Here is a 25,150-nt window from a genome sequence, read left to right on the forward strand (position 1 = left end):
TTAATCTATACACTGCAGATCTGGGGAAGAAGCTTCTGAATGCCAGCCTTGTAACCCCAAAAAGCGGCAGAAACAAACTGCAAATTTTACAATATGCTGACGATTTAGTGGTAATGGACCACACAGAAATTGGGGGACAAATAGGGCTAGAAGCCTTAAATAAGTAAAACAAAATCAATGAGCTCATAATCAACGCGCAAAAAACTAAAGTTGTTGTTTTTGGCCACTTTCCAAAAAGAGCCTCACTGAAATGGCACGTGGGTAAGGAAATTATCACAACCACATGCTCATATAACTATCTCGGGTGCTGGCTAAGTGAAACTGGCAAAGCAACATCACACACGCACAAAATGAAGGCCAGAGCACAGGAAACAATTTTTTCGATATGCAAATTAAATGAGCTCATGCAGAGCCAAACGTCAGCACCCATCAGAAAGGTACTAGAAGCCAAGATCAGGGCAACCGCAGGATATGCACAACAGGCATTCCCAGGCAAAATGGAGGGAATGTTGGATAAAGTACAATGCCAGGCCTACAAACGTATTTTTAAACTTCCCAAACACACTCGTCACAGTTTAATTCGTTTGGAGTTTGGCCTAAAGCAACAAAATAAGGAATGCTTTGGAACACATGCTAAATACGTCTACCAAGTTATAACAGCCCCAGCTGGAAGTTTAAAAAGTATGCTTAAGCCAATTTACAGAGATACCGCTAACCCGTGGCATAGTTACAAGGAAAAAGCTGTGGAAACATTGGGGCTGGCAATTGAAAATTGGAAGGATGCACCAACAAACTAAAAATGCAATAAACAAACAATGTCTTCATTTGTCATATACAAATGACCTAGCAGAATTTGTAGAAGGAAGAGGACCACCCGGGTTGGCAATATCATATATAGGGCATAAAATAAAGCCCTACCTCAGCCAAGCACTAGGAAGGAAAGCACTCAAAACCATCATATGGGCCAGACTAGTGCCCCTCCAAATTAAAGAGCTAAACCCCGGGTGGAGGTCCCTGGAATACAAAATAGGATGCAGACTCTGCAACTACAAATACGAATCTCTGTTACACATGATTTGATGCTGCCCTGAAATGCTCTTGCCCCCGACGGATCTTTTTAAAACAAATCTGGCTACGACACGGGGTTCGAACAGTAAAAGAAGCTGTTTCTGTACTTTTCTCCTGCACTCTTCCATTAGACCTGGCCAGGTTTGGGAAATACATGGCCAATCTTTGAAACAGGCTTACGGAAAATGAAGGGTCAGGCATGATGAAAGTCACTTCAGACCAATAAGCCAACTCGCCCCACTAACCAGATGGATAAGACATCCTTTTAATAACTATAATAGTTTAAATTACGCAAGCAACTCACTAATGTGGACAAACTGGTATATTCTAGCTGTTTTTATTTACAAATGTACAGATACAAATATTAATACACATATTGTTTTTTTTATATTGTTTTTGAAAGTTTCGTATACAAATGTCTTTTTTAGGATTGACTTCTTTCTAAGATGTATTGTAAATGGTTTTAAGTAACTGAGCAATATAAATAAAAATACTCTTACTTACTTAAAAAAAATTGATGCGAATTGATATACAAGATATGTACAAGGACTATCCTAGAATGTCTTCAGCTAATGCTAAAAGGGTCGTCTGTAGAAAATTGGCAGCGATGAGTGTTAGCATTTAGCTGCAGCCATCTTGTTTTCAGCAGCCATTTTGCCTCACTGTTGTTTACCCTTGTGCTCTGCTTGGAGGACTAGCTATACTTATACTCTGCCCCTCTGCACATGCGCAGAGGAATCTGTAACTGTTCATACATATGTTTTAGTCTGTAACTGCCAGGTTGAATTTATCGTAGTCAGCAACTGCTAGCTCCTCCCTTACTGTTGACTGTGCATTTCTGTATGACCATCTATGTATGTAACTCTCCTATGTGTGCTTGTACCGCCCTCTTTTGAGATCCTGTGTGGGTATAAAAGACCCATGGTTCTTCTACTCCTTGTGCTACTTAATACACTACCGTTTCCGTGCCAAATTCTATTTACTTGTCTGAGGACTTGCGTGCAGAGAAGGGTGAACCCCTAGCACTGGTAGGCCTGGCTGAGGCCCACTTCTACACTCCAATCGCCCTTACTCCGTCAGGCTGTCATAGGAGTATGTCAGCGCAGAATAGTCTCTATCGCTAACACACTTAAGGTCCATCTGTCTGTAAATCAGATGTGTGAACCTTTAGTTTGGCAGAGAGAGTATCCTTTTCTTCAAACTCTAAATCACACCCTCAGTACCTATGTGCATCACATGCTTACACCACACGTATAATGAACAACATGTACATAGGCCAAGGCTTCAATTTTACAAAGCATTTCTACAGATGTATTATTTCACTTAAGCGTATACAGATAGGTATGGCAGTACTACCTGCATTGTGGAAGTTGGATAAATATTATAAAGTCATGCTAAAAGGTATATAATTGTTAACATGGACATTGATGGGTACTTGTAGCCGAGTACCTGCTGGGTTGGATCGCCCCGGTAGTTGATGATCCGTTCAGCATCACATGTATCACGCCACAAGCCTGTTTTGCAAACTGAGAAACAAAATATTCACATCCTTAGTCCCCAATAAATGCAAATCAACTACAGCTTTATTTTTCTTAGAAATTATGTTCAAGCCATGCAGTAAAACATTTTATAATAATCATTGCTGATCCTGTGGATTAACTTCGATCATGTTTGCATGCACTCTAAATGTATATCACTTGCTCCTCCAAGAGGGAATCGATAAACAGAAGGGACTGCTTAGGATCAATTTCATCTATGTCTCTCATGTTGTAAACAGAGGTGCCACATGAACAGTGTCCCCCACTCTATTTTCATATAACGAGGTAATACATTAAACCAGATATATATATGCACCCCAAAGCACTTATAATTTTTCAATCATTTATTATCAAAAATATACATATATTTTTTTTGTTTTTCATTGATTTTTCATTTGTTTTGTCCAAGATAAAAAAACATACATATAATACACAATCAGCAATATTGTATCTAGATAGAAGGGAAAAAATAAGGGAAGAAGAAGAGCCCTGCAATCTATACTAGTTAGTCATTCGATAAATGTACATTTCCAAGGTGAAAAAACATAGAAATCACATGAACAGACCAAACAATAAAATACACCACTACATTAAACATATAAACAATATTACATGAAAAAAGTTCACGAAATAGATACAAAACAATTACAAAACAACAAAGGGTTGCGCCGACATGCGTTTCGGAAGTACCATGTACCTAAGAGTCCTTCACCAGGGCGCAGGATTCAACATTATTCAAAATTGGTCAGAATGGCCATCTGTAATTATGGTACTATACTCAATATTCTCATTCAGGGGGGCTCTGAGCTATACAAATCAAGTTTCTGTGGGGGCAAACACGCAATAAATATTCATATACTATTAATGGACACAAGTTGCTTTTAATGTGGAGCACGATCACTATCTATGTCCGAAAATTGAGCGATACAATAGCCATCACCTAGGATATAAAAAGTAATATACCAAAAAAGAAAGAGACCTGATAGTTTGAAGAGAATAGCAACATGAAAACCATAAAAAAGAATCTCCGGAGTAGTTAAAGAATATATCTATAATGCAAGAAAGATGAAAGAAAGATGAAAAAGGGAAAACCAATATGCACATACTATAAAAGAAATTCCTATTCACAAGGAAAGTTCGGATTCTGGGTACAGTAGTAGAGCATCTCATAAAGGGATCATACCACTGGTGTTAATATATATTGTCTAGAATTTATGTAAACATAATGGCAGAGGTTATCACTTATCTATAGGGATTTGAACTGTATTGGTAACTCATGTGGGCTATCAACATATAGATACATACATGATGGAGGCGCTTTTGGGGTTCAGAGCAGGGTGAACCAAACTACTCTCATTCCTGAGTGTGGTAAAACCAATGTATCAGGCGTAAATAGTGACTAATAGTGTGGCAATAAATGTTAAAAGAGATATGGATAACTGGCTGCAAAATACACCTTCACTTATTCTCTGCTGGTAACCACATATGATTAAGTATATGGGCCGGTTTAATTAATTATCCACTGAAATGTATGAGGACATTACCTATAGTCTTAAAGGCCTGAAACACGGGGATACATTCCCCAGGAGTACGGAATGGTCCACACTTTTTTTTTCACCCTGGCTAGTCCCTCCTCCTAATTACCCATTTCCCGGGGACCCTCTGTTGTTGCAACACTGTAACGAGAGGTGCCTACAGACAAACTGGCTCCTAAAGACTACCCTGGTTGAGTGGCAGCAGTGAATATGTTTTGATCCTCTGACTAGCTATGATTGTGTCAGCTTGCTCTGAACGTGGTGTTGTTTGCACCTCGGTTCGATAGCGGTTTCCCTTCCTGGCTTCTCAACGCCACACCCTCACTTTCAGTTCAAGACTTTTATTTTGACCGGCATATTTTACCCCTTAACTCAGGGCTTTAAGTGGGATAGAAAACTGGGGGTGCTCTAAAAGGGGCTGTGCAAACCTCAAAGGGGTGTGGCCTATCTAAGTAGTGGCATGGTCTAAATATAGATAACTAGTGTAGCAGTACCCCCTGCTCTGACAAGCTGTCAGCTCTAGAACTCCTCAGAGCCCCCCCCCCCTCTTTGTGGCAGTCCAGGCTGAGAGCACTTCCCTGGTGCACACACAGCCACATCCGAGTACTTCATAGGTCTTTAAAAGACCATTTGCATGTAAATAATTATTTGTCGTTTTTCCCCCCTTCTTAGAGCCCCTGCATCTCCATACTTCCTACTACTGTGCCCACGGGCGTTTTGTTCAACAGTGCAAATGCTCCCTCCTCCCCTTCGTCGCTCCATGGGTATGCCAGTGGGTGCTTGTCGCCAGGACACTTAATAGGCCCCTCTGTGACTTTACCACTGGCGGTAAACACACCAAGAGGCTTGTGGTGTTCCAAACAACTAGGCGATGCTGCTGGCCAGCATTGCAGCACACAAAATCAGCCTGCTGTTCTCAGACTTGCAAATTAGGGCCGTCACATCCTAGTTATGATGCGGTCACATAAAATTTCCTTCTGTGCAAACACATTTGTATTATTTCACGTCTAACTTTTGGGGGCAAACTCATACACCCCCTAAACTCTCCAAAACCGCTAAAAAAGCCTTCAAACACCTCACCCTGAAAAACCATCCAGAGTCACTGTTCTCTAACCTAAGTTTCTGTGCCGGCAAAGGCACAGTCATCAACAACCTCTTTTTCTACTCCAGAAGAATCCCCTCTTGGCGCAATACCTTTTTGCTACTCCTCAATGTACGCTCAACCAGGAACATTCCCTACGGTACTAAGCTCACAATAGCGCCCTCAGCAACCCTGCAAGCTGACCTCACCGTCACCCTCTACAAAAGAGGCATTGTATTGATCCAAGCCTCAACCAAAAAACCTTAATAAATTTACAGATCTCTTTACCATCCTCCGAAACCATGTGCATGACACTGGGTAGACGTCCAACACCCGTCCTGACTATCATCCGACCCTCCTGCCCAACATGACTAACTTCCCCCAAGCCACTCTAAGAGTCTCCAACACAGTTCCTCCTACCCCCCCCCCCCAGCTCATCTACTGGCCTGAACACTGGGAAGACAACCAGCACCCGTCCTGACAATCCTCCGACCCTCCTACCCAACCTGACTAGCTTCCCTCAAGTCACCTCTCTAAGAGTCTCTAACACGGTTCCTCCTAACCCCCCAGCTCATCTACCGGCCTCATGACTAACTTCCCACAAGTCACCTATCTAAGAGTCTCCAACACAGTTCCTCTTAACCCCCCCAGCTCACCTACCGGCCTTGCTAACACTTCCACCACGAGACCTCGGTCTCCTCCCCTCTATCTCCCCCCACGGTCTCCACGGTTTCCAACACAGCACACCCTAATCCCCTCAGTCCTCCTAGCAGCCTCCCCAACGCAATTGACCCAAGACCCTTGATCCCCTCCCTTCATGCTCCCCACTCGGACTCTGAGAACAGTACACCTCCAATGACTTTTGTTGATGCAGGTCAAGCTAGCCCCGTCAACACTCAATCCACCCCTTCTATGACCTCTAACACAGTCCATCCTAACCCTCCCAGCACCTCTACCGCCCCCCTACACAGACATCCACACTCTGCACTCCAGAGCCACCAAAATAATTCAGAGCATCCACTTCTCCATCCTGGATCTAACAAACCTCCTTCACCTCACCAAACTCTCCTTCGTTAGCATCAAGCCTCAGCTGAATTCCTCTTCCCCTCCTATCCCAGAGATTCCCAAACACCCTCTTCCGACATCCTTGAGGCAGTTTCACCCTGGCAAGCACCCTAGATACCCTTGACCTTGCCCTCTCCTAGAACCTTTCCCTCGTCACAACAAATCCGCTAGACCTCACTAAAAAGGAAATCCTTGACATTCTCCAGGACCACAATGCAGCCCCAATCACTCCTTGTCTATCAGACGAGAGTGCTGCACACCCCATCTGCACTGTCGCTATCAACCCCTGCAGATCAGCTCCCCTCTGTAACAGAAGAGTGATCAGAAGCAATCTAGCACCTGTACACCTGTCTGCCCTGACTCCAGACACCACCTCCCTCCCCTCCCTGACTGGTCTCTTAATTAACTGACTGCTGCTCAGCAGTAAAGCATGCTGCCGATGTCGCTGCTCTCATCCTGAACAATAAATCCGACTTAGCCATTCTAACAGAATCATGGCTTAATGATTCCTCATCCCATGCCTTGACCTCTTAGTCCCCCCAACTATAACATTGCTAGGCTAGACAGACCACATAACAACAAAGGTGGCGGTATCGCCTGCATCTATTGCCCCAACCTCCTTGTCACAGAGCTTCTGGGGGATACTACCGATTCCTGCGAATATCTAGCCCTCTCAATTTGCAGTAACATCACACAGCTATGCAACCTGTACATCTTTTACCACCCCCCAGGCATAAACGACCCCTTCCCTGACCACCTCATGGAAATTATCACAGCTAAGAGTTCCTACAACACCAAAGACACTTTCCTCTGAGATTTCAACCTGCTCTGGAACAATCTCAAGGATCCTCATGTCAACGCCATTAAAGACCTCCTGGCCAATCAAGCCCTGACCCAAGCTTGCTCACTCACAACCCATTCAAAAGGGGCCACTCTTGACTGGATCATATCTAAGGAGGCAAACGTCAAGTTTATCTCTATAGACCCCTGTGACCGGTCTGACCACCACGCAATCGCCTTCCTTCTACCTGGCACCCACAAGATAAGAACACCACAACCGGTGCTTCCTAAACGCTGGGTCAGAGACACCAAGAACCTGGACCACAAGGAACTTGAGATCTGCTGAAAATCTGACCTCCCCCCCACATATCACATCAGTCAGTGACCTCAATGATCACTACTCTGCAATGATGTCAAACAATCGCGTTGACCTAGCCCCTCTTAAACTAAAAAGAACTCAAGTCAAAGATAGAAACCCATGGTTCACTGGTTCCCTCAACAACGAGAGGAGATCCCTCCGACAAGCCATAGGAATCTGGAGACAGCACCCCTCGGCCGCTCACCTAAAACTTCTCTGCCAACTTCATCCTCAACTCAAAAAAAGAGTTCTTCAGAGTGGAACTAGGAAATGCCCAGAACAGATCACGTAAACTCTTTGAGCTGGTCAAACACTAATCAAACAAATTGACCAAAACAGTGAAAGAAAACCCCAAGTCTCTCATCTCATCCGAGGAGTTCTCCTCGATTTTCGCAAACAAAATCAAAACCTTAGGTAACAAACTTAGTGCTGCCTCACTCTCTCTACCGACCCCTGACTTTCCGCCTCCTCCCCCCCTGCCTCCACAGTCCTCACCTAAGAATCTAGCACACTGGACCGACTTCTCACTCTACAACAAAGACTCTGTCGTCAAAATCCTTTCCACCTTAAACCCTAACAATCATTTCAATTACCCGCTTCCTACAAACTGTCTTGCGACCGCCCGCCCAATCTATTATTCCTAGCTGGACTGACATAATCAACGCTTCTCTCTGGCAAGGATCAATCCCAGACTCTCTGAAAGCGGGCCAAGTCCTTCCCATTCTGAAAACCCTGTCGCTGGATCCAGCCTCCCCAGACAATTTTAGACCAATTTCCAACATTCCTCTATTGGCTAAAGTGCTGGAGAAGTGTGTGCAACTGCAGCTAATTCACCACAGCAACAACTTCCATCTACTCGATGACTGCCAATCTGGGTTCCAACCTGGACACAGCACTGAAACCACAATGCTCCACATCGTCGATGATGCCCTACAAGCCCTTGACCAAGACAAAACCTGTCTCCTAATCCTCCTAGATCTTTCTTTGGCCTTCGACACGGTCAACCACTAAATGCTACTTGAACGCCTCAAACTTAGAATGGGATTAGATGGCCCTGTCCTTGACTGGTTTAGTTCCTACCTCCAAAACCGATCTCAGAGATTCCAAATTAACGGCAACCTGTCCGCGCCCTCCTTGGTCACGGTGGGAGTCCCTTAAGGATCAACATTGTCCCCCACCCTTTTCAATCTCTGTTTAGAACCCCTTGCCGAAGTCCTTCATACTGCAAATATCTTCTACCATATGTACGCCAACGACACTCAGATCTACATAAAAATCTCATCTCTCGAGGAGATCCTCACCTTGAATGAGGCCCTGAAGCTGACATTCTAATGGCTCTCCTCCAACCAACTCAAACTCAATGCAAAGAAAACTGAGTTCCTCCTAATTTCCCTGTCTAAAAACATCTCTGAGATCCAGACATGGATTAAAGCTTTCTCAGCCTTAAGCTGTCCCCTGACCATTGTGGACTCGGCCAAATCTCTGGGAATCACCTTGGATTATAACCTAAACATGCAAGACCACATCAACTCAATGGCCAAATCTGGCAGATTCCACCTGAGCTACCTATGGAAACTGAAACCCTTTCCTGACGCTCCTGACCTAAAACTTGCAGTCCAATCACTAGTTATTTCAAGGCTGGAATATGGCTGCTCCACCCTCTCTGGTTTACCCCAGATCTCCCTAGCACCCATTAAAACCTGCCTCAATGCAGCCGCCAGACTACTTACCGGCACAAGGAAATTTGATCACATCACGCCTCATCTGAAAGCGTTGAACTGGCTCCCTCTCGAGGCCAGAATTCATCTCAAGCTGGCATGCATCACGCACAAGGCCCTACACTCAAACTCCCTTGTGTATCTTGCACAGAAACATGTGATATCCCGAGGAAGCAGAAATTCACAATCGGCCAGTGCCCTACTACTACAGCCTACACGATTTCGGTAAAAAAAATAATGTATTCTGGAGTTCGCAGGGGCTGCATCAAGAATATGGAACTCCTTCCCACCCGCCATCAGAAGAATCCCCTCTCTGGCACGCTTCGAAAAAGAGACTAAATCCTTCCTCATGGGTAAATTCCTTGGCTAAACCCGTTTCACAACCACCTCAGAGACTACTGCCTTCATCCTTCGACCTCACCCCACCAAGAAACCAGGCGTCTGTCCTCAGCAACTGTAATATTAACTATCCTTGTATACTCTTGTATCCAGCACCCCATCCTCCCTAATTTACAGTATACTCATGTGATATCCTGCCTATTTTATGACTCTTTGACTCTGTAAAGCGCTCTGATACCCTAACGGGTCAAGTTTGCGCTCTATAAAACACTTAAATAAGTAAATAAATAAAGACAGCCAATTCCCAACAAAGAAAAACATATCAAAAGACCTACCACTACAAGCTAGCTAAGGGGTGGAGCGGGTGGTTTGAACTTAACTGAAAGCAATACACAAAGACCAACTGCTAGCTATTCATAGTCATTTGATCCAAGATACAGGCAGCAGACACTAAAAGGTAGGACAGGAAAATGAAAACTTTCTAAAAGTTGCATTTTCAGAATTGTGACTTGAAATCTGACTCTGCTACAAAATGGGGCTTTAAATTACAATTCTTTAGACACCAAACTCAATATTCCCACCTGCTCCCAACTTAAAGTTATCGCTTAGTAAATGTAATAAGTTAGCCCAATGTTATCGTATGGGACAGGTGGGCCTTACAGTAATGAAAAGTTCATTTAAAATGAATTTAAGAGATTTTCATTATCATAACATGTCAAACTTAAAAGGATATGTCACCTTTTTTTTTATACACCGCACCCTTTAGGGCCACACTAGGTGTGACTGATATGTATTAAAAAGGATAGTTTAGGCCTGACAAAAAGGTTTCCTTTGCCAGCTCAAACTGGGAGTTTAAAACTGCACAGAGGCTGCAATGGCTTTCACAATAAATTGTTTTAAGGGCTACTTATGTGGGTGGCTGTAGGACTACTAGTAGCATTTAATTTACAGCCCTTGATAAATGTATTAGGACTTTACTAGGGAATTACAAGTAAATTAAATGTGTCAAATATGTGTAAGCATGTTTCACCATCACCGGTTAGCAGTGGTAAAGTGTGCAGAGTCCTCAAAGACAACAAAAACGTTTTTTGAAAACAGGAGTGTGAAGTCAAAACATTTGGGGATATCCCTGCAGACATGGCCATGTCGAACACACTCTATAACACTGAGTCAGATGTGTGGAATGAGTCCTGTCTCCTCCTCCTCAAATCAAGCTGGTCCGTGCAGTCCTTAGTAGCCAAACACAAACCATGCAACAGTCACTCATACTGGCCAGGGACAGCACCTTTGAAGTTACCCCAAGATTCAGGGTACACTAGCCAGGATAACAAAGGGGGGAATGGTGCAAGATCAATGGCCAAAGCTGTTACTCAGAAGTCTGATAGCAGTATTTACCTCCATAGCTGCAGAAAGAGGATAATTCATCCTGTTGGTACTCAAAAGACTTTCCTCTACCTTCATTCACAAGGTCCTAATAGTGCAAGATCCCTGCATGTGACTATGTGTTCCATTGAATCAAGCCACACCTAATAAGGAGACCAGTCTCCAGAGAGTAACACTAGAGTGGAAGAGTTTGCACATTTCAGGTGCTTGCGTGATAAGCCTCTGGGATACCGGCTAAAAAAGCTGCAAACCATTCAAAATGCAGCAGCAAGAGTGTTGCTGGGTATTCCTGGTAGATCAAGCACAAAGCAACATCTTCGGGATATGCATAGGCTTTCCATGGAGCAACATGTCCATTTCAAGGCCCTCATCTTGCCCACGGTGCCCTTTATAAATTCAGACCCTCTTATCTCAGGAGACGCTTCGATTTCTACGTTCCCTGAAGACAACTGGGATCAGCCGCATTATGTCTGTCCCCAATTTCGTCTTACACGTATGGGGGTCAGTTCTCTGTCTTTTACGGCAGCTAAAGCATGGAACTCCCTTCCTTATGAATTGCAAAACACTCAGGATCTCAGGCTGTTTAGAAAACAGCTGAAGACCTTGCTTTTTAACTAACTTGGACCTCCACCAAGCTCCGTGCTCTGTGCTTTCTGCAGTTGGCTTTCGCGCCGGGACACTCTTGTGTATCCGTGTTCATGTATGTGCTTTGGTTTCATACTGAAAACAAAGGTCTTTACTGCCACCAAACAACCTTTTTCTATCTTTTGTCAGAAGGTTGTTTGGCAGCTTGGTAGGAGCTGTGTTCTATTCCATTGTTAGGTTTGTGTAAAAAAGGACATCATTATTGTAATAGTCTCCCCTTCTTTTTTCTGTATAGTTTTGCTAGTTTAGGGACTCCATGCGTTGTGCTACTTCTAATTGGTGATATGACTCTTGTGCTTTCCCTAAAAATTCATAATATGTATTATTTTCATCTAGTTAGACAATTTACCTTTCCTATAAGGTCAATGTAGATGGTACTTGAAATACACCAGAAGCGTGGAGGTTGAATGCCATATTTGGACTGCAGTATGTATTTACACTACCCACATATATGGTAAAAATATGTTGTTTCAGGGAGCACCATAGTGCTCTGGCTGGCCTGCTATTTAACAGCACTACAGTGGCACATTTTGGCCTCAGGGACCCCATCCCCTGGGGCTCAGCTGCAAATTTAAGAGAGAGGGTGGCCGTACAGCTTTCCGTCCCTAAGCCATTAATGGTCCTCGGGACCCCCATCCACCAGGCTCGACTCCAGCTGTGTCTGGGAGTGCCCACCCTCAGGACATAGCAGTTTTCCTGGCCGCACTGGCGCAGGCAAATAAATCTGTGTTTGTTCTCGCTTGGCAAGAGCAATTTCAAAGCTCCCGTCATGCGAGAACAAACACTAAATCTGCTTTCAGCGGGCCAGAGCATAAAATATTTTCCTGCCCGCTGGGAGCTTGCTTTTTATCTGTTTTCCGCCCCACAATGCAGCGGGTGGGAGAATAGATGAAAATATTGCTCCCGCCCACAGGGAGCACCCTCCAGGTGGGATCAATGCCGGCTCCAGGTGGAGGTGGGGGCCGCAGCCCCCAACAAAGGTGAAGTGGGTACCCTGGGTGGGCTCCAGGGCATCCACTCTTTGTTGGCTGGGATATGGGGCTCCAGGGGCCAAAATAGGCCTGGTGAGGAACAATGCACAGGCCCCCTGCAAATAGACTGATTAGCCATGCCCCAGGGATGGGGTCCCCTGGGCCAATTTTGACCAGTGGAGGGGAGCTGCATTCCTCCATCCCCATTTATAATATGGCTGGGTCCAGGGGGCTGGGTTCCCTGGGGCCAGAAATCAGCCTGGGGAGAGGGCTATGTGCCCAAACCCAATTTATAATATGTCGAGGTCCAGAGTGATGGGGTCCCTGGGTCGAAATTGGCCCGGGGAGGGGGGCTGAATTACCCGTCCCCCATAAATTAAGAGTGAGCACCAGGCATGAGGTTCCTGCGGTCACCTACAGTCTAGAGAGGGGTCCATGTACCCTTTTCTCCTATAATAAATGTGGCGGGCCTGAGGAGGGGGGTCTTGGGCCCCTCTTCTTGGTTTGCTGCCTTTGAGGGGGTTGGGCACCAGGCCTGGGCACAAGCAAGGCCCTGCATCCAACTCCCCACTGGGCACGGTCTAAGGTTGCATGAGTTTGGCTGCATACAGGGTTTGGTTGCAGGACCTGGCCGCCAGGCCCTGTGTCCAGACCCCACCACACACTGCCGAAGACGGTGCACGATGGTGGTTTGATTATGTATGGTAATTAAACTTTACTTAAAAAAGGAGAAATTCACTAAAAAAACAAAGGTTACACAGACCTTATATAGTTATAAAGTAGAAATTAAAAAACCTTAGAAATTCACTATAAAATCCAACTAAGCACCCAGCACAGCAGGAGTTACCTGAATGTGTGGGGGGTGTTGGCTACAAGCCAGGCCCTGCAGCAAACTCTTTGATAAGTGTGTGATGATTAAATATGACTTTACTTTAAAAAACCTAGAAATTCACTGGAAAAAACAAAGGTTACAAGGATGTTATATTTAGAAAATATCATTAGAAAGCTGTAGACATTCACTGAAAAAATCAAAGGTTACCGGGACCTTATAGTTAGGAATTAGAATTAAAAAGATCTGAGAAATTCACTAAAAGACAAATGTTAGAGGGTCATTATAGTTAGGTTCAGATTTTGCACACACAAAACCATTGAAATTCAGCAGTTATAGTTATACTTATCTCAATAAACTATAGTTCATGCCCTAAGGTAACAATAACTCGAACCCCTCACCATGCACTGCTAATTACCCTACATATTACATCACTCATGACATCTTCTATGACATTATTAATAATATTAGTACAAGCCCTACTCACACTTGAATAGGCTGTGTCCTGCCTTCACACAAAGGGTTTCATAACCCAGGACAGGGAAGGCAGGATGCCTGGGAACTTCAAAGAAAAACCTCTAGAAGTGTCTCTCTCTACAAAGGCTCGGGTATAAATATTAGACGGTAGACACCGCCGACACCATCTCTTCATTACCCTTCTGGACTTGTGGACCCTGCCAGGAAAAAGGACTGATGTGGCATTGAAAGAACTGCCACTCTGCTGGACTGTTGCTCTGAAGGACTGCTGCCCTGAGGTGCTTACCTGCTGCTCTTTTGCCGGGGTGAGAAGGACTGGACCTACATCTGCTGAACCCAGGATCCTAGAGTGGCTCCAAGAGCTAGTCAGCTGCCCTCCGCACTAGAGTGTCAGGGACAGAAAGCCCCAACAACCTTGAAACCAGTACCTGGGTTCTGCCATCTGTGAGCCCTACCTGCCAAGTGGTGCCACCCTAGTCTTGGAAGTGGGCCTGGAGGTGTTCCCCCAGCCACCTGTGGTTTCAGCTGAACCGGCCCTTCTCCTCTGCTGCATGGCTCAATCCAGAGAAGAACTGATGCATTGCATCTGCTGAGAGGGTTCTCCCAGTGCAAGGACTCCGCATTTACCTCTCAGCCTGCACCGCAATTGCTGCTGTATGAAGCTTCGCAGTGCAGACACTCATTACAGATCTTTCATTGATGGCAGCCTCTGCGATGGTGCAGGTTCTCAAAATAAGGTCTTGCAGCTCCTCAGAACTTATGCACCACTACAACTTCGCGACACATCCTCAATGTCAGACCTCGCATGGCAAACCCTAATTTATGGAATCGTTGACTACAATGGAGGACCTTTCATTTCAGTTCCTTGAAACCAAAGCCTTGCCTTGACTGTGCAACGCATTCTTGGCGTGGAACGTTACAATGCCCCACAACCAGTAAGTAAAGTACTCTTGTTCAGCTTGCGTGCCTAACTAGGTCCCTGTAGCTGACCATGCTCAATCCCGGTTAGCCTGAACATGTGACTTTTCCTTGCCCAGCAAGACCAGATAGCCACAGTCGGCGCTTTGTGTTTTTGGTGATATTTTTTATAAAATATTTAATATTGCATGTTTCCAAATCTACTGATAGAATGTTTGCCATTTGAACTTGTTTTCTTTATTAAACATTGCTCTAAATTTGTGTGGGAGTTTTCTTGTGCGATGTTTTCACGTTATTGCTGGTTGAAGTGCTGCATAAATACTTTACACATTACCTCTGGGTTACACCTGACTGCTCTGTGAGACGCTATTTGAAGGTTGAGCACAGGTTAATCTGGAGTTTGCTTGTGCTAGTTGTATGACGGAACAATGCAGGGAAATACGTTGCAAGGGTTTTTACAACAATGCATTGGTTATTTATTAAAAAAAAATGTATCTGTGGGGGAAGATCCCCCACACCTCCCAACTTACCTTAAATGCGTGGTAAAGGCAATCCAATTGGAAAAACATACATGTTGCAAAAACATGTGTGCTTAAAAATGCATGGTTAAGTCACAACGTGGTAAAAAACCTTTTTGTGAAGGCTGTTTCCCACTTGTGCCTCACCCTGACAAGGGTTATGGTTGATACTTGAGTAGGGTTTTAACTCCCTCATCCAATAATCCAATTTCTCATAGTAAAGAATATCTGAGATGACATCATTTATGGCAAGACTGTGCATGGAGAGGAGCAAATTACAGTAGCTTCATGGCGTGATTTATAGTTACTTCAGTTGACGATAATTAGTGAATTTCAATGTATTTTTTAGTGTAAAATGTTGTGTTGTAAATAACATTTTCACCAAACTGTAATGGCACTTTATCCTTTGTTTTTCTCAGTGAATTCTCAATTTGTTTTATACTATACCTAATTATAACTGTCACTTTAACCTTTGTTTTTCTTCAGTGAACATACATACTCAGGACCATTGTTTGGAATTAATGTTATGTTTTAGTTGGTTTATCAGAATAAGGAGTTTTCAATTTAGCATTTACATTCATTTCATAAAACCAGCTGCATACATTTTTGCTACCATTATGCTCAACAATTTATGTTTTGCGATAAACCAATTTATTATGGACATAAAGAAGTAACAGCCAGATTCATCATTGTCCCGTTTTGCGAGTCCTTAATAGCGATTATTAAGGAATCGCTATGAAGGACTTGCAAAACGGGATTCATGTAGGAATCGCAAAATAAATAGCGTTTCCTACTGCCTCCTTATTTGCGATTAGCAAATTGCTAATCGCAAATAAGGATGCGATTTCAAGGGTGCCAGGGGTGTCCAAAGGACACCCTGTAGCACCCCTTAAATGTCAATGTAGACTGATGTTGCGCACACACATGTACAAAGGACATGTGTGTGTGTAACATCCAACTTAGAAAAATGCACCAAAGTGCATTTTTCTAAGTTTTCGCTATTTACCCCGAAGTCTGACTTCGCGGTAAATAGCGGCCAAAAATAGCGAATTCGCAATTTAAAAATGGTTAATGAATTGTATTTAAGGAATCTCAAATAGAGATTCCTTAAATGCAATTCCTCGCAATTTAGCGATTTCGTAATTAGCGATTTCTGCATTTGGGATGATGAATCCCAAATGCAAAAATTGCGCTCGCAAAGGGCCAGATTCTCAGAATCTGGCCCTCTGCGAGCCCATTTTTCTTTGATGAATCTAGCTGTATGTGAAAATGGAAGAAAGAAAATGTGCGATTCTTTCATATTCTAAATAGTGTTCAGGCGGCACTACTCACACTTTAAAACTCACCACCCAACCTTAGCCGTTTACTTACGTGTTCTGATGCCAATTTCCAGAAAACAGAAATGGGATTGTTTTCACAATCATATCTTGATGGACACGATTGATAATTAAATTCTGCAAGAAATTATTCCATGAAGGTGAATTAGTTTGGACACCGAAGATGTAAACGTTTCCAAAATGTCATTTGACATCGCACACATTCAAATTTTAATCAGTAAATATAAAAACACAACTATAATGAAAAAACAATGTTTATACTTTGTATACTAAAACAAAAGAGGAGGGCCCTCCATTTTGCACAAACTTTACTGCTCAAATGTTAATATCTTATAATTCAGCAATATATACTGTCTCTCTAAATACGAACTACTATAAATCAAAGAATTTCAATAGGGCAGAAAACATTTAGTTTGAAGAGGAAGGTAAATTATATGTAAAGATGTTTAGGGAAAAGCATTACTGAGGATGATCTCACTGTATACTGTTGTGAAAACCAGGAATATTTTGATTTGTTTCAGCTATACATATTGTGGCCTTACACTGACACATTTACTTGGGGCAACTGGAGAAAATGAAATTTCTGTAGTGCTTTTTTACCAGCATAGTTGTTAAAATGTGGGATTTGACTATGAAGCGTTTAGATTCATGATGTGGTATTAGCTTCATGTGACTATAGAATAAGTCTCCGCTCGTAGAGTTTGCACAGTTTTTGCCCTCAGCATTCTGCAGAGCTCACTGAGTTCCGAAAAACTCTGCTACATGTAGCAGAGTGGAGTATTTTTTTCTTGGTCGCGCTCGTTGGCGAGTGCAAGTGAGGAAAATCCACATACCGGCAAGATTTTACCTCATTTGCGATCGTCAATGTCAAATTAGCGAGTTCAAGCATGGAAAATCAACCTCCTAATGAGATTTCTTGATGATGGCGGTCAGATTTCTCATTGCTAGTGGTCGCGTATGCTCGCGTTGGGAAGCCATCCATTAGCATTTAGAAAGCTGTCACTCAAGTAAAAAGTCTATCCGAACGGCAGAGAGGAAGCACTGCCCGCTTGCACTATGCATGGTTTCGTTCGCAATGATTGCACAGTGCAGACAAACACCGGCGCTAAAAATCACTTCGAACAGCATTCATCTAACGTACTCTGCTGCTTGCAGAGCTCCGTGTAGCGCAGCAGGTTTTTTTGCACTTTGCGGAGTTCAACGTAGCAGAACTCCGACAAACCGCCCAGTCTTACCATGGAAGTGATTGCTTTGAATCAGGCACAGCATCCATGTGAGGTTGTCTCTGTGCACATTTTCCTAACTCCTTCTGATCAAATTGTTTCTGCATTTGTTTTAGGGGATTCTTAAATCAGTCTAACCATATTCTTTTCCGCAGGCTTACATTACGTTTTGCCCAAATAGCAGCCTGTAAAGGTTTGAAAGAAAGTAGTTACATCAATATGGCTAATACTTCTAACACTGTAGGAAGCAGTAATTGATATTTTTGGAACCTTTAGCGGCATCTTAGTGCCCTGACAGAATCATGATGGGTAGACAGTAATGTACCCTGTTATGTATTTCTGTATCCCTGTATCACCCACCTCCAATGAAGAATAAGGGGCTAGTTTAGGGATGTGATTTAACTCCCTCATTAGGATGTTGGGAAACCACTGACTTACCACCGTCAGCCAATGAGCCAAAGAATGACCACGTATAGTGTTTGTGGAAGCTTGACCTATTTGAGTCGTTTCTCTTAATGCATTTGCAAGCTTGTTTATTTATTTATTTATTTATTTGCAAGCTTGTACCGCGCTAGGAATCGACTCCCTGAGGAGTATCTCCGCGCCTTTGGCAGCATCTGGCAAGGAATAAAAGATCTCCGCCAAAGTGCAGCCCTCCGTGCTGCCCGACGGGCATTGCACCGCCAGCCTGCCGTAGGAGCAGGATACCAATGATGACGCTGGACGGTCATCGGATGGGATGACAGTAGTCGTCCAACCGGTAACCTGTGTGAGGTATCCTTAATTTCCAAAAAGGGTTCACACCATGCACTTTCCCTGTCATACCTAGTGAGAGAAAGGTTAGTTTGAGCCAATCAGTTGGCTCCCTCTGGGGAACTCTGTACAACCATTTTGCTTACTAGCATCTGAGAGCAAATAAGGCCCAGTCATGTATCTTAATTCCCCATCCAGATAACTTAGTAATTAAAGAGGAAAGTTTTTATTTTTTTCCTAAAGGGAAGATGTTCTTTGCATAATCTGCTTTCATTGGGGAGTTCATTCCATAGCTTTGGGCCGGCCACTGATAGAGCCCTTCCCCCTTGTCTTGTCTTCCTGAACCTGGGGACACATAACAGTTCTTGATCTCCTGATCTCAGAGATCTGGAGGGAACGTATGGAATGAATTTTTTGGTCAGGTAATCTGGACCTTTACCAGTAAGGCACTTGTGAATGATGCAACAAGTTTTGAACATCACCCTCTGTTTCACTGAGAGCCAGTGAAGTTTGACTAATAATGGTTTTGAAGGGGTACGGGCCGGGACATTGAGAACAAGGCGTGCAGCAGTGTTTTGCATAACTTGTAGTCTAGCAATAATCCCCTCATTGGCGGCTAGCAGCAAACCATTACAATAATCCAGCCTACTCAGCACGAGCGACTGTACTAGTGTTTTTCTGGTGGTATCAGGTAACAGGGGAAATACCTTCCGGAGAAGCCCAATAACATGGAAGCAGGAGCCGACCACTTGATTGGCATGTTGTTTAAGGGCGAGCTCCTGATCCAGTTTAACTCCTAGATCTTTCACGACTACTTTGGGCTCAGGGACTGAGCCTAGATCTTGAGGCCACCAGTCAGGAGTCCACAGGCGTTTGGCTTCCCCAAAGAGCATCACCTCAGTCTTAGAGACGTTACACTGCAGGAAGTTTGCTGCCATCCAGTGTGCCACTTCTTTCATCCCCCGGGCAAAGGAGTTACGTACTTCAGGAGTCATGGTTTTAAACGGAAAGAGGAGTTGAGTATCGTCCGCATACGATACAGGGATGAACCCGTGGGATCTCATGATGTTGGCTAGGGGCGCATGTGTTCTCTGTTTGTGTTTTCCATGCATGTTCAGGCATTTTTTTGTTTATTTCTCAAAAGCAAACCCCCACATTGGAGAGCTTATTTGTGAGAAACAAAAATAATGGGAAACAGCCATTACAACTCAACTTTCACAACACACTACCATTACAACAAACCTTTCACAACGCAGGATCCATTGCAACGCATGCCGTTACAACACATGCCATTACAACGCAGATGCTATTACAACGCATGCCATTACAACGTAAGTATGGGTAAGTATTTAATTTAATTTTAACCCCTACACTATCCAACGCTTACCCTACTATTACACCCCCTGGAGTTAGAATAGTAATTTTAACCCCTACACTATCCAACACTTACCCTACTATTACACCCCCATTGAGTTAGAATAGTAATGTTAACCCCTACACTATCCAACATTTACACTACTATTACATTCCCATTAATTGAAATGAAAAAAAATACTTATCCATACTAACGTTGTAATGGCATGCGTTGTAATAGCATCTGCGTTGTAATGGCATGCATTGTAATGGCATGCGTTGTAATGGATCCTGCGTTGTAAAAGTTTTGTTGTAATGGTATGCGTTGTGAAAGTATGCGTTGTAACGACATACATCCAAAATAAATGCCAAGTAGCCACCAAGTCATGTAAGCCTTGCCAGCATTAATTTCTATTGAACGTGCTAGCATTGTGTTGGTTCAAGCACTTTTGTAAGAAATATACTATAGGGCATCGTCCTGAAAACTGACCTATATATACCCACCAAGTGACATTATGGTTTCTTTATTATCTTGTTTGTTTGTATGGAATTGTATTCAATAGAAATGGAATCTGCATTGCCTTCTTCCATATTGCAGTACTATGGCAATATCTCTAAGGTGGTCTTCACAACCATGTCTCCCAGAGCATCAAGCAATGTTGAATGATTAAACATATGAACATGTGTACTAGCAAAGACAAGAAATAAGCCGCACAACACCTGGAAGCATTATGAAACATGCTAATCAACACAGGCTGAATTGTAACCAAATGGGGCGATTATATAAAGGATAACACCAACCAATGTATGGTACTCAATGGCTAATTGTTGAATATTTTAATGGATACCGTGGTATTGCAAAAATGCTAATTAGGCAGATGTTGTGAGAAAGAGTGCAAAGTAAATGACCGCCTCTATTAATGAATACAAGCGTATTATTATCTATTTTAAAATGGCAATACAAATATTTTGAAAAAAACCCAATATGGCTAATACTTCTAACACTGTAGGAAACAGATTAATATTATTGAAACCTTTAGTGACAGCTTACTGCCCTGACAGAATCATGATGGGTAGAAAGTAATTTACCCTGGTCTGAAGTTATGTATCCCTTCATCACCCACCTATATCCAAGAATAAGGGGCTAGTTTGGGGATGTGATTTCTCTCACTCAGTGCATTTTACTAGGGATCTAATGATGAAACAAATCTGCCAATCATGGATAACCAATCATAATAACAAATTAGACAGAGAGCATATGCACTTTAGCACTATTCAGCAGTGGTACAGTGCCCAGAGTCCTATAGCCAACAACTACAGGTCAGGAAAAATAAAGGAGTAAGAAGCAAAAAGTTTGGGGATCACCCTGCAAAAAGGGCCATTTCCAAAAGGAATTCACTGACCACTGACAGCAAAATAATGACTGACATTAGTGCATGTGGAAGCTTGTCCTGTTTGGGTTGATCCTCTTGATGAAGGTGTTCCATGTTTGTGTATTCCATGCTTTGTTTCTTTTATTTCTGAAAAGCATATTGGTGAGAAAAAAAATGACAAGTGGCCACCAGTCATGCAGGCCTGCTCAACATTAATTTCTGATCAAAGTGCTTGCATCGTGTTGGTTCAGGCACTTTTGTAAGAAATAAACTACTAAATAGGCAGTTATGAATTATTAGGGGGGTTGCTTTCCAAAGGGTGGACAGAGGTGGGACCTCCACTGTTAAATAACTAACAATTAATTACATTTTGACAGGTCTATCCTACCAAAATTTAACAGGGGAACAAATACGGTATTTACTGTATCATGTGCATTTTGATGCATTAAACGCTGCATGTTATTCCCCATACACTCATAATAGGTGTTTATTATCACACCCGATAAATAACGTACCCCATTGGCATAATTATTTATCAGGGGTGATATATAACGCCTCAACTTGTAATCAGACCCCTGCTGTGAAAAATTACATGTTTGCAAAGGTTTCATATGAAATTTACTATAGGTGTAAGCACTAGTAAAAGGACAAGGAGGGTAATATGTGACTTTTTTCAAAACCCAAATGATGGCAGTTGTGTTGCTACAAGCCTTTCCTTTTCTCCATTTTGGTTTATAGTTCTTACATTCAAAACACCGTTATTACAGTGATAAGTTGTGAATACATTCTAATGCACAAAAATGCAGGTTTTTATACATGGTTCAGGCAATTTCGAGATGAAAGCAAAAACAGACTTGTGCTAGAGATATCTATAAACTAATGAATAAATGCATTTTCGTAATTTGGGTTTTCAAAGTAAAACACTGTAAAACATTTTATGGTATAAGAAGTAACTTTGTGGATATTTAATAACAATAATAATTAGGTGATTGGCTTCATTATTCATGTACAGGAAATTTCGAAGTCGAAGACAAATGACAGCAAACCACAGCCTTCTTTACCGCAGCAATATATTTAGGGGTTATATTACATGGTATGTTACAAGTTGCTTTTGAGAGAGCGCAATTTGAATGAAAATTATGTCCGCATCATATTTACAAGCCTGTAGCGTGACGTTAACGTATGTAACTTAAGCAGTGAGAATATGTATCTGTATTTACTCTAGAGTGTGTAATAGAATTAGAAAGGCCCGTATACATGGTGGGCTAATGTAGAAATGTGTGAAAATGCTTGGGAACATTAGGACGTGCTAAACAGAATTCATGTATGCAATTATTAAACGGAGAAAGAGATGAAATGTAAAATGAAGAAACGTGCAGACCACATGGCACTGTGAAAGAACGAGAATATACCATTGTATCTTTCATGTAACATGGATTCGATATTATTCAATGATTTGCTTATGTTATATATATGTGTGTGTTAAAAGCCATATCTTATAGAAGAGTTTTGTATAATTATAGAGTGGTGTGTTCACATGTTATTTTAAGCTAAAGAAGTAAGAGTTCACAAAGTGCAGTCCACTGCATATAATTTAGTGGGCTTGGAGAGATAGGGGATAGCTTTGATCTGCACGTGCGAGCCAAGAGTCAAAAGTCTCGTTAAATTAAATTGCCAATGCTGGTCGAAGTTTTACGGCCTAGTGAGATAAGGGACGCTTGGAATTTGGGGCCCTGTTTCGAAGTGTCTGTTTCCAGGTGCGAGGGGGGTACCAATCACAAATGTAATGAACAGAGCTCTGTTTGAGGAGATAGGCTCTGGTCCGGAGGAGTCGACCGGAATGTCATGGGGGTACTAGCACGATGGAGACGGCGCCTGGGAAGCAAGGTCAACTTAACAGACGATTCAAAGAAACGAAACTATGGAAAAAACCAGAAGCAGGACCACGTGAAATGTGTACGTGGTGGGCGTCTCAAAGGGACGTTCCACCCATACTGTGATTTTTGTATTAGGGACAGCACCCCGGGGAGAAGAGAGAGCAGATGGCCTGAGGACACTTAGAGAGCGGATGGGTAGGCAGAAAGGGTACTGCTATGCGACATAGGTTTCCATCTTAGATTAAGAGAGTTTTGAACTTCTTCGGGAGTCAAACGGCTGACACCTTTTTAGGTAAAGAACTTGCTGAGTAGGGATGTCATCTAGCATAGAGTAGGGACAGTTTAACCTGTTTCATACTTTTCTGTAAATGACGCTTCAGCTCCACTTTGTGTCAATGATATTCAACCTGTTGATTTTTGAATTAGTTTTGATTGTTTTCTTCTGTAGATTGAGATTTCTTAGGGAATTCATGTTCCTTCTTGTACCTGTATACCTGCTGAACCTTCTATTGAGGTGCTTGTACTTGCAATTGATTTTGGTTTTATAATAAACCTTTAAACTTTTACAGTTGTAAGTGGTTCTTTAGAGTTGCGTCAGTCTATGGGGTTGATTTAACCTATGTGGGTTTGCCTTTTACTCAATGACAGTCAATAACCGATCCAAAAAAGGGACAAATGAGATGGGTATCTAGGTGATCAGATAAGAGATCAAAATCTCATTTTCCGCAGTTGGTAGCAGAGAAAGATGGTTGGCTTCTTGAGGAAGGCGACCTAGGTTAGGTCTAGATTACCCCAAGGCCCCTAGTCATCGACGACCAGAAGAAGAGCTACCTGCCGAAGAAGGTGCTGACGGTGCAAGAGAGAAAAAGCAGCAGAGTCGGTCGAGAGTGAGTATAAGGGTCATGCGTTGCCAGATTGCGGTGTTTTGTGTTGTATCTGTGTTGTAATGTCAAGCGGAGTTGAATGCCTGTAGTGTGATTGTGAGACGGTTGTGAGCGCGCGCAACCGGTGAAAATCTTAAGTCCAGAGAAGGGCTTGAGTGGTTCGGGTGTATCGGACATCCAGAGTAATTGTCTACCGTTGTGAAGGGGGTCATGAGGTACCATTGATCGCCCGTGGGACCGTGATAGGGGGAACGTCAGAGTGAGTGTATGAGTAACGGACGCTGGTCGGACGTTTACTGTGTGTAAGTAACCTATCAGTAAGGTGAGCGTCTGAACGTTAGTGAAAGACGTCTCGTCAGTTGAGGTGACAATTACAGTTAGACTGTGGACGTACAGTCAAGAAAAGTGATCGCTTGGTCGGAAGTAGTCATTTTTCGGTGTATGAATGGGACGCATGCAAGACCGGGAGACGAGCTGAGAAAGGAGGGGAACTGCTGCAGAAGGGGACGAGTGACGTCAGAGCGAGCCGCGCTGGGATTGGCTGGTTGGTGTAGAACCGCGCTGGGATAGGCTGATCAGCGAGAGCCGCGCAGGGATTGGTGGTTCGCCATCGGGAAGTAAATAAGGAAGAGAATTAAGGAAAATCGTAGATTCTTGAAAATGAAGTGTTTTAAATGTCTAAGGGCGATCTTTAAGAGAGAGAGAGAGGGAACTCGTATGCGGGGGAAGAGGCCCCACCGGAGGGCACACCAGCTTATTACATGGTTGTGAATGTTGGGTTACACTCGATACTGTGGATCTCCGAGTGGAGCAAGTTAACAGAGGGAAATGAGGAACTGACGTTCCCGAGATACGGGACGTTTAGGTTAGAAGCATTGAACCAGCTGAAAGCGGTAATGCTCGCAACGAGACCTCTACCTAGGCCAACACAGTTCGAAGCCCTCAATGCATGGTTCAGGGCGGCGTACGACCGGAGCCTGAACAGGCGCCAAGAAAGAGTGAGAAGATCGGTAAGAGCAGTACAGGATGCTAAATGGGATGATGAGGCTAAAAAGTGGAGAGTACAGAGAATAGACGCAGACAAGCTGTACCCAGTGCTAGAGGTTACGGGAGAAAAGAAACCTCCA

General features: G+C 43.2%; 1 protein-coding gene across 1 annotated transcript in view; it reads right to left on the bottom strand.

Annotated features, from left to right (window-relative positions):
* LOC147725393 (ADP-ribosyl cyclase/cyclic ADP-ribose hydrolase 1-like) overlaps nt 1-25,150 on the bottom strand; it is a 293,519-nt gene that overhangs the window by 111,108 nt on the left and 157,261 nt on the right. The window contains exons 5-6 of the mRNA XM_086964522.1: nt 16,595-16,677; nt 2,518-2,594 (exon numbers count right to left, since the gene is read on the bottom strand). Of these exons, the coding sequence (XP_086820648.1) occupies nt 2,518-2,594; nt 16,595-16,677 (160 nt within the window). The remainder of the gene's footprint in view (nt 1-2,517; nt 2,595-16,594; nt 16,678-25,150) is intronic.

This window comes from Lissotriton vulgaris, chromosome 3_2 (assembly GCF_964263255.1).
Source record: "Lissotriton vulgaris chromosome 3_2, aLisVul1.2, whole genome shotgun sequence".
In the NCBI taxonomy this organism is placed as follows: Eukaryota; Metazoa; Chordata; class Amphibia; order Caudata; family Salamandridae; genus Lissotriton; species Lissotriton vulgaris.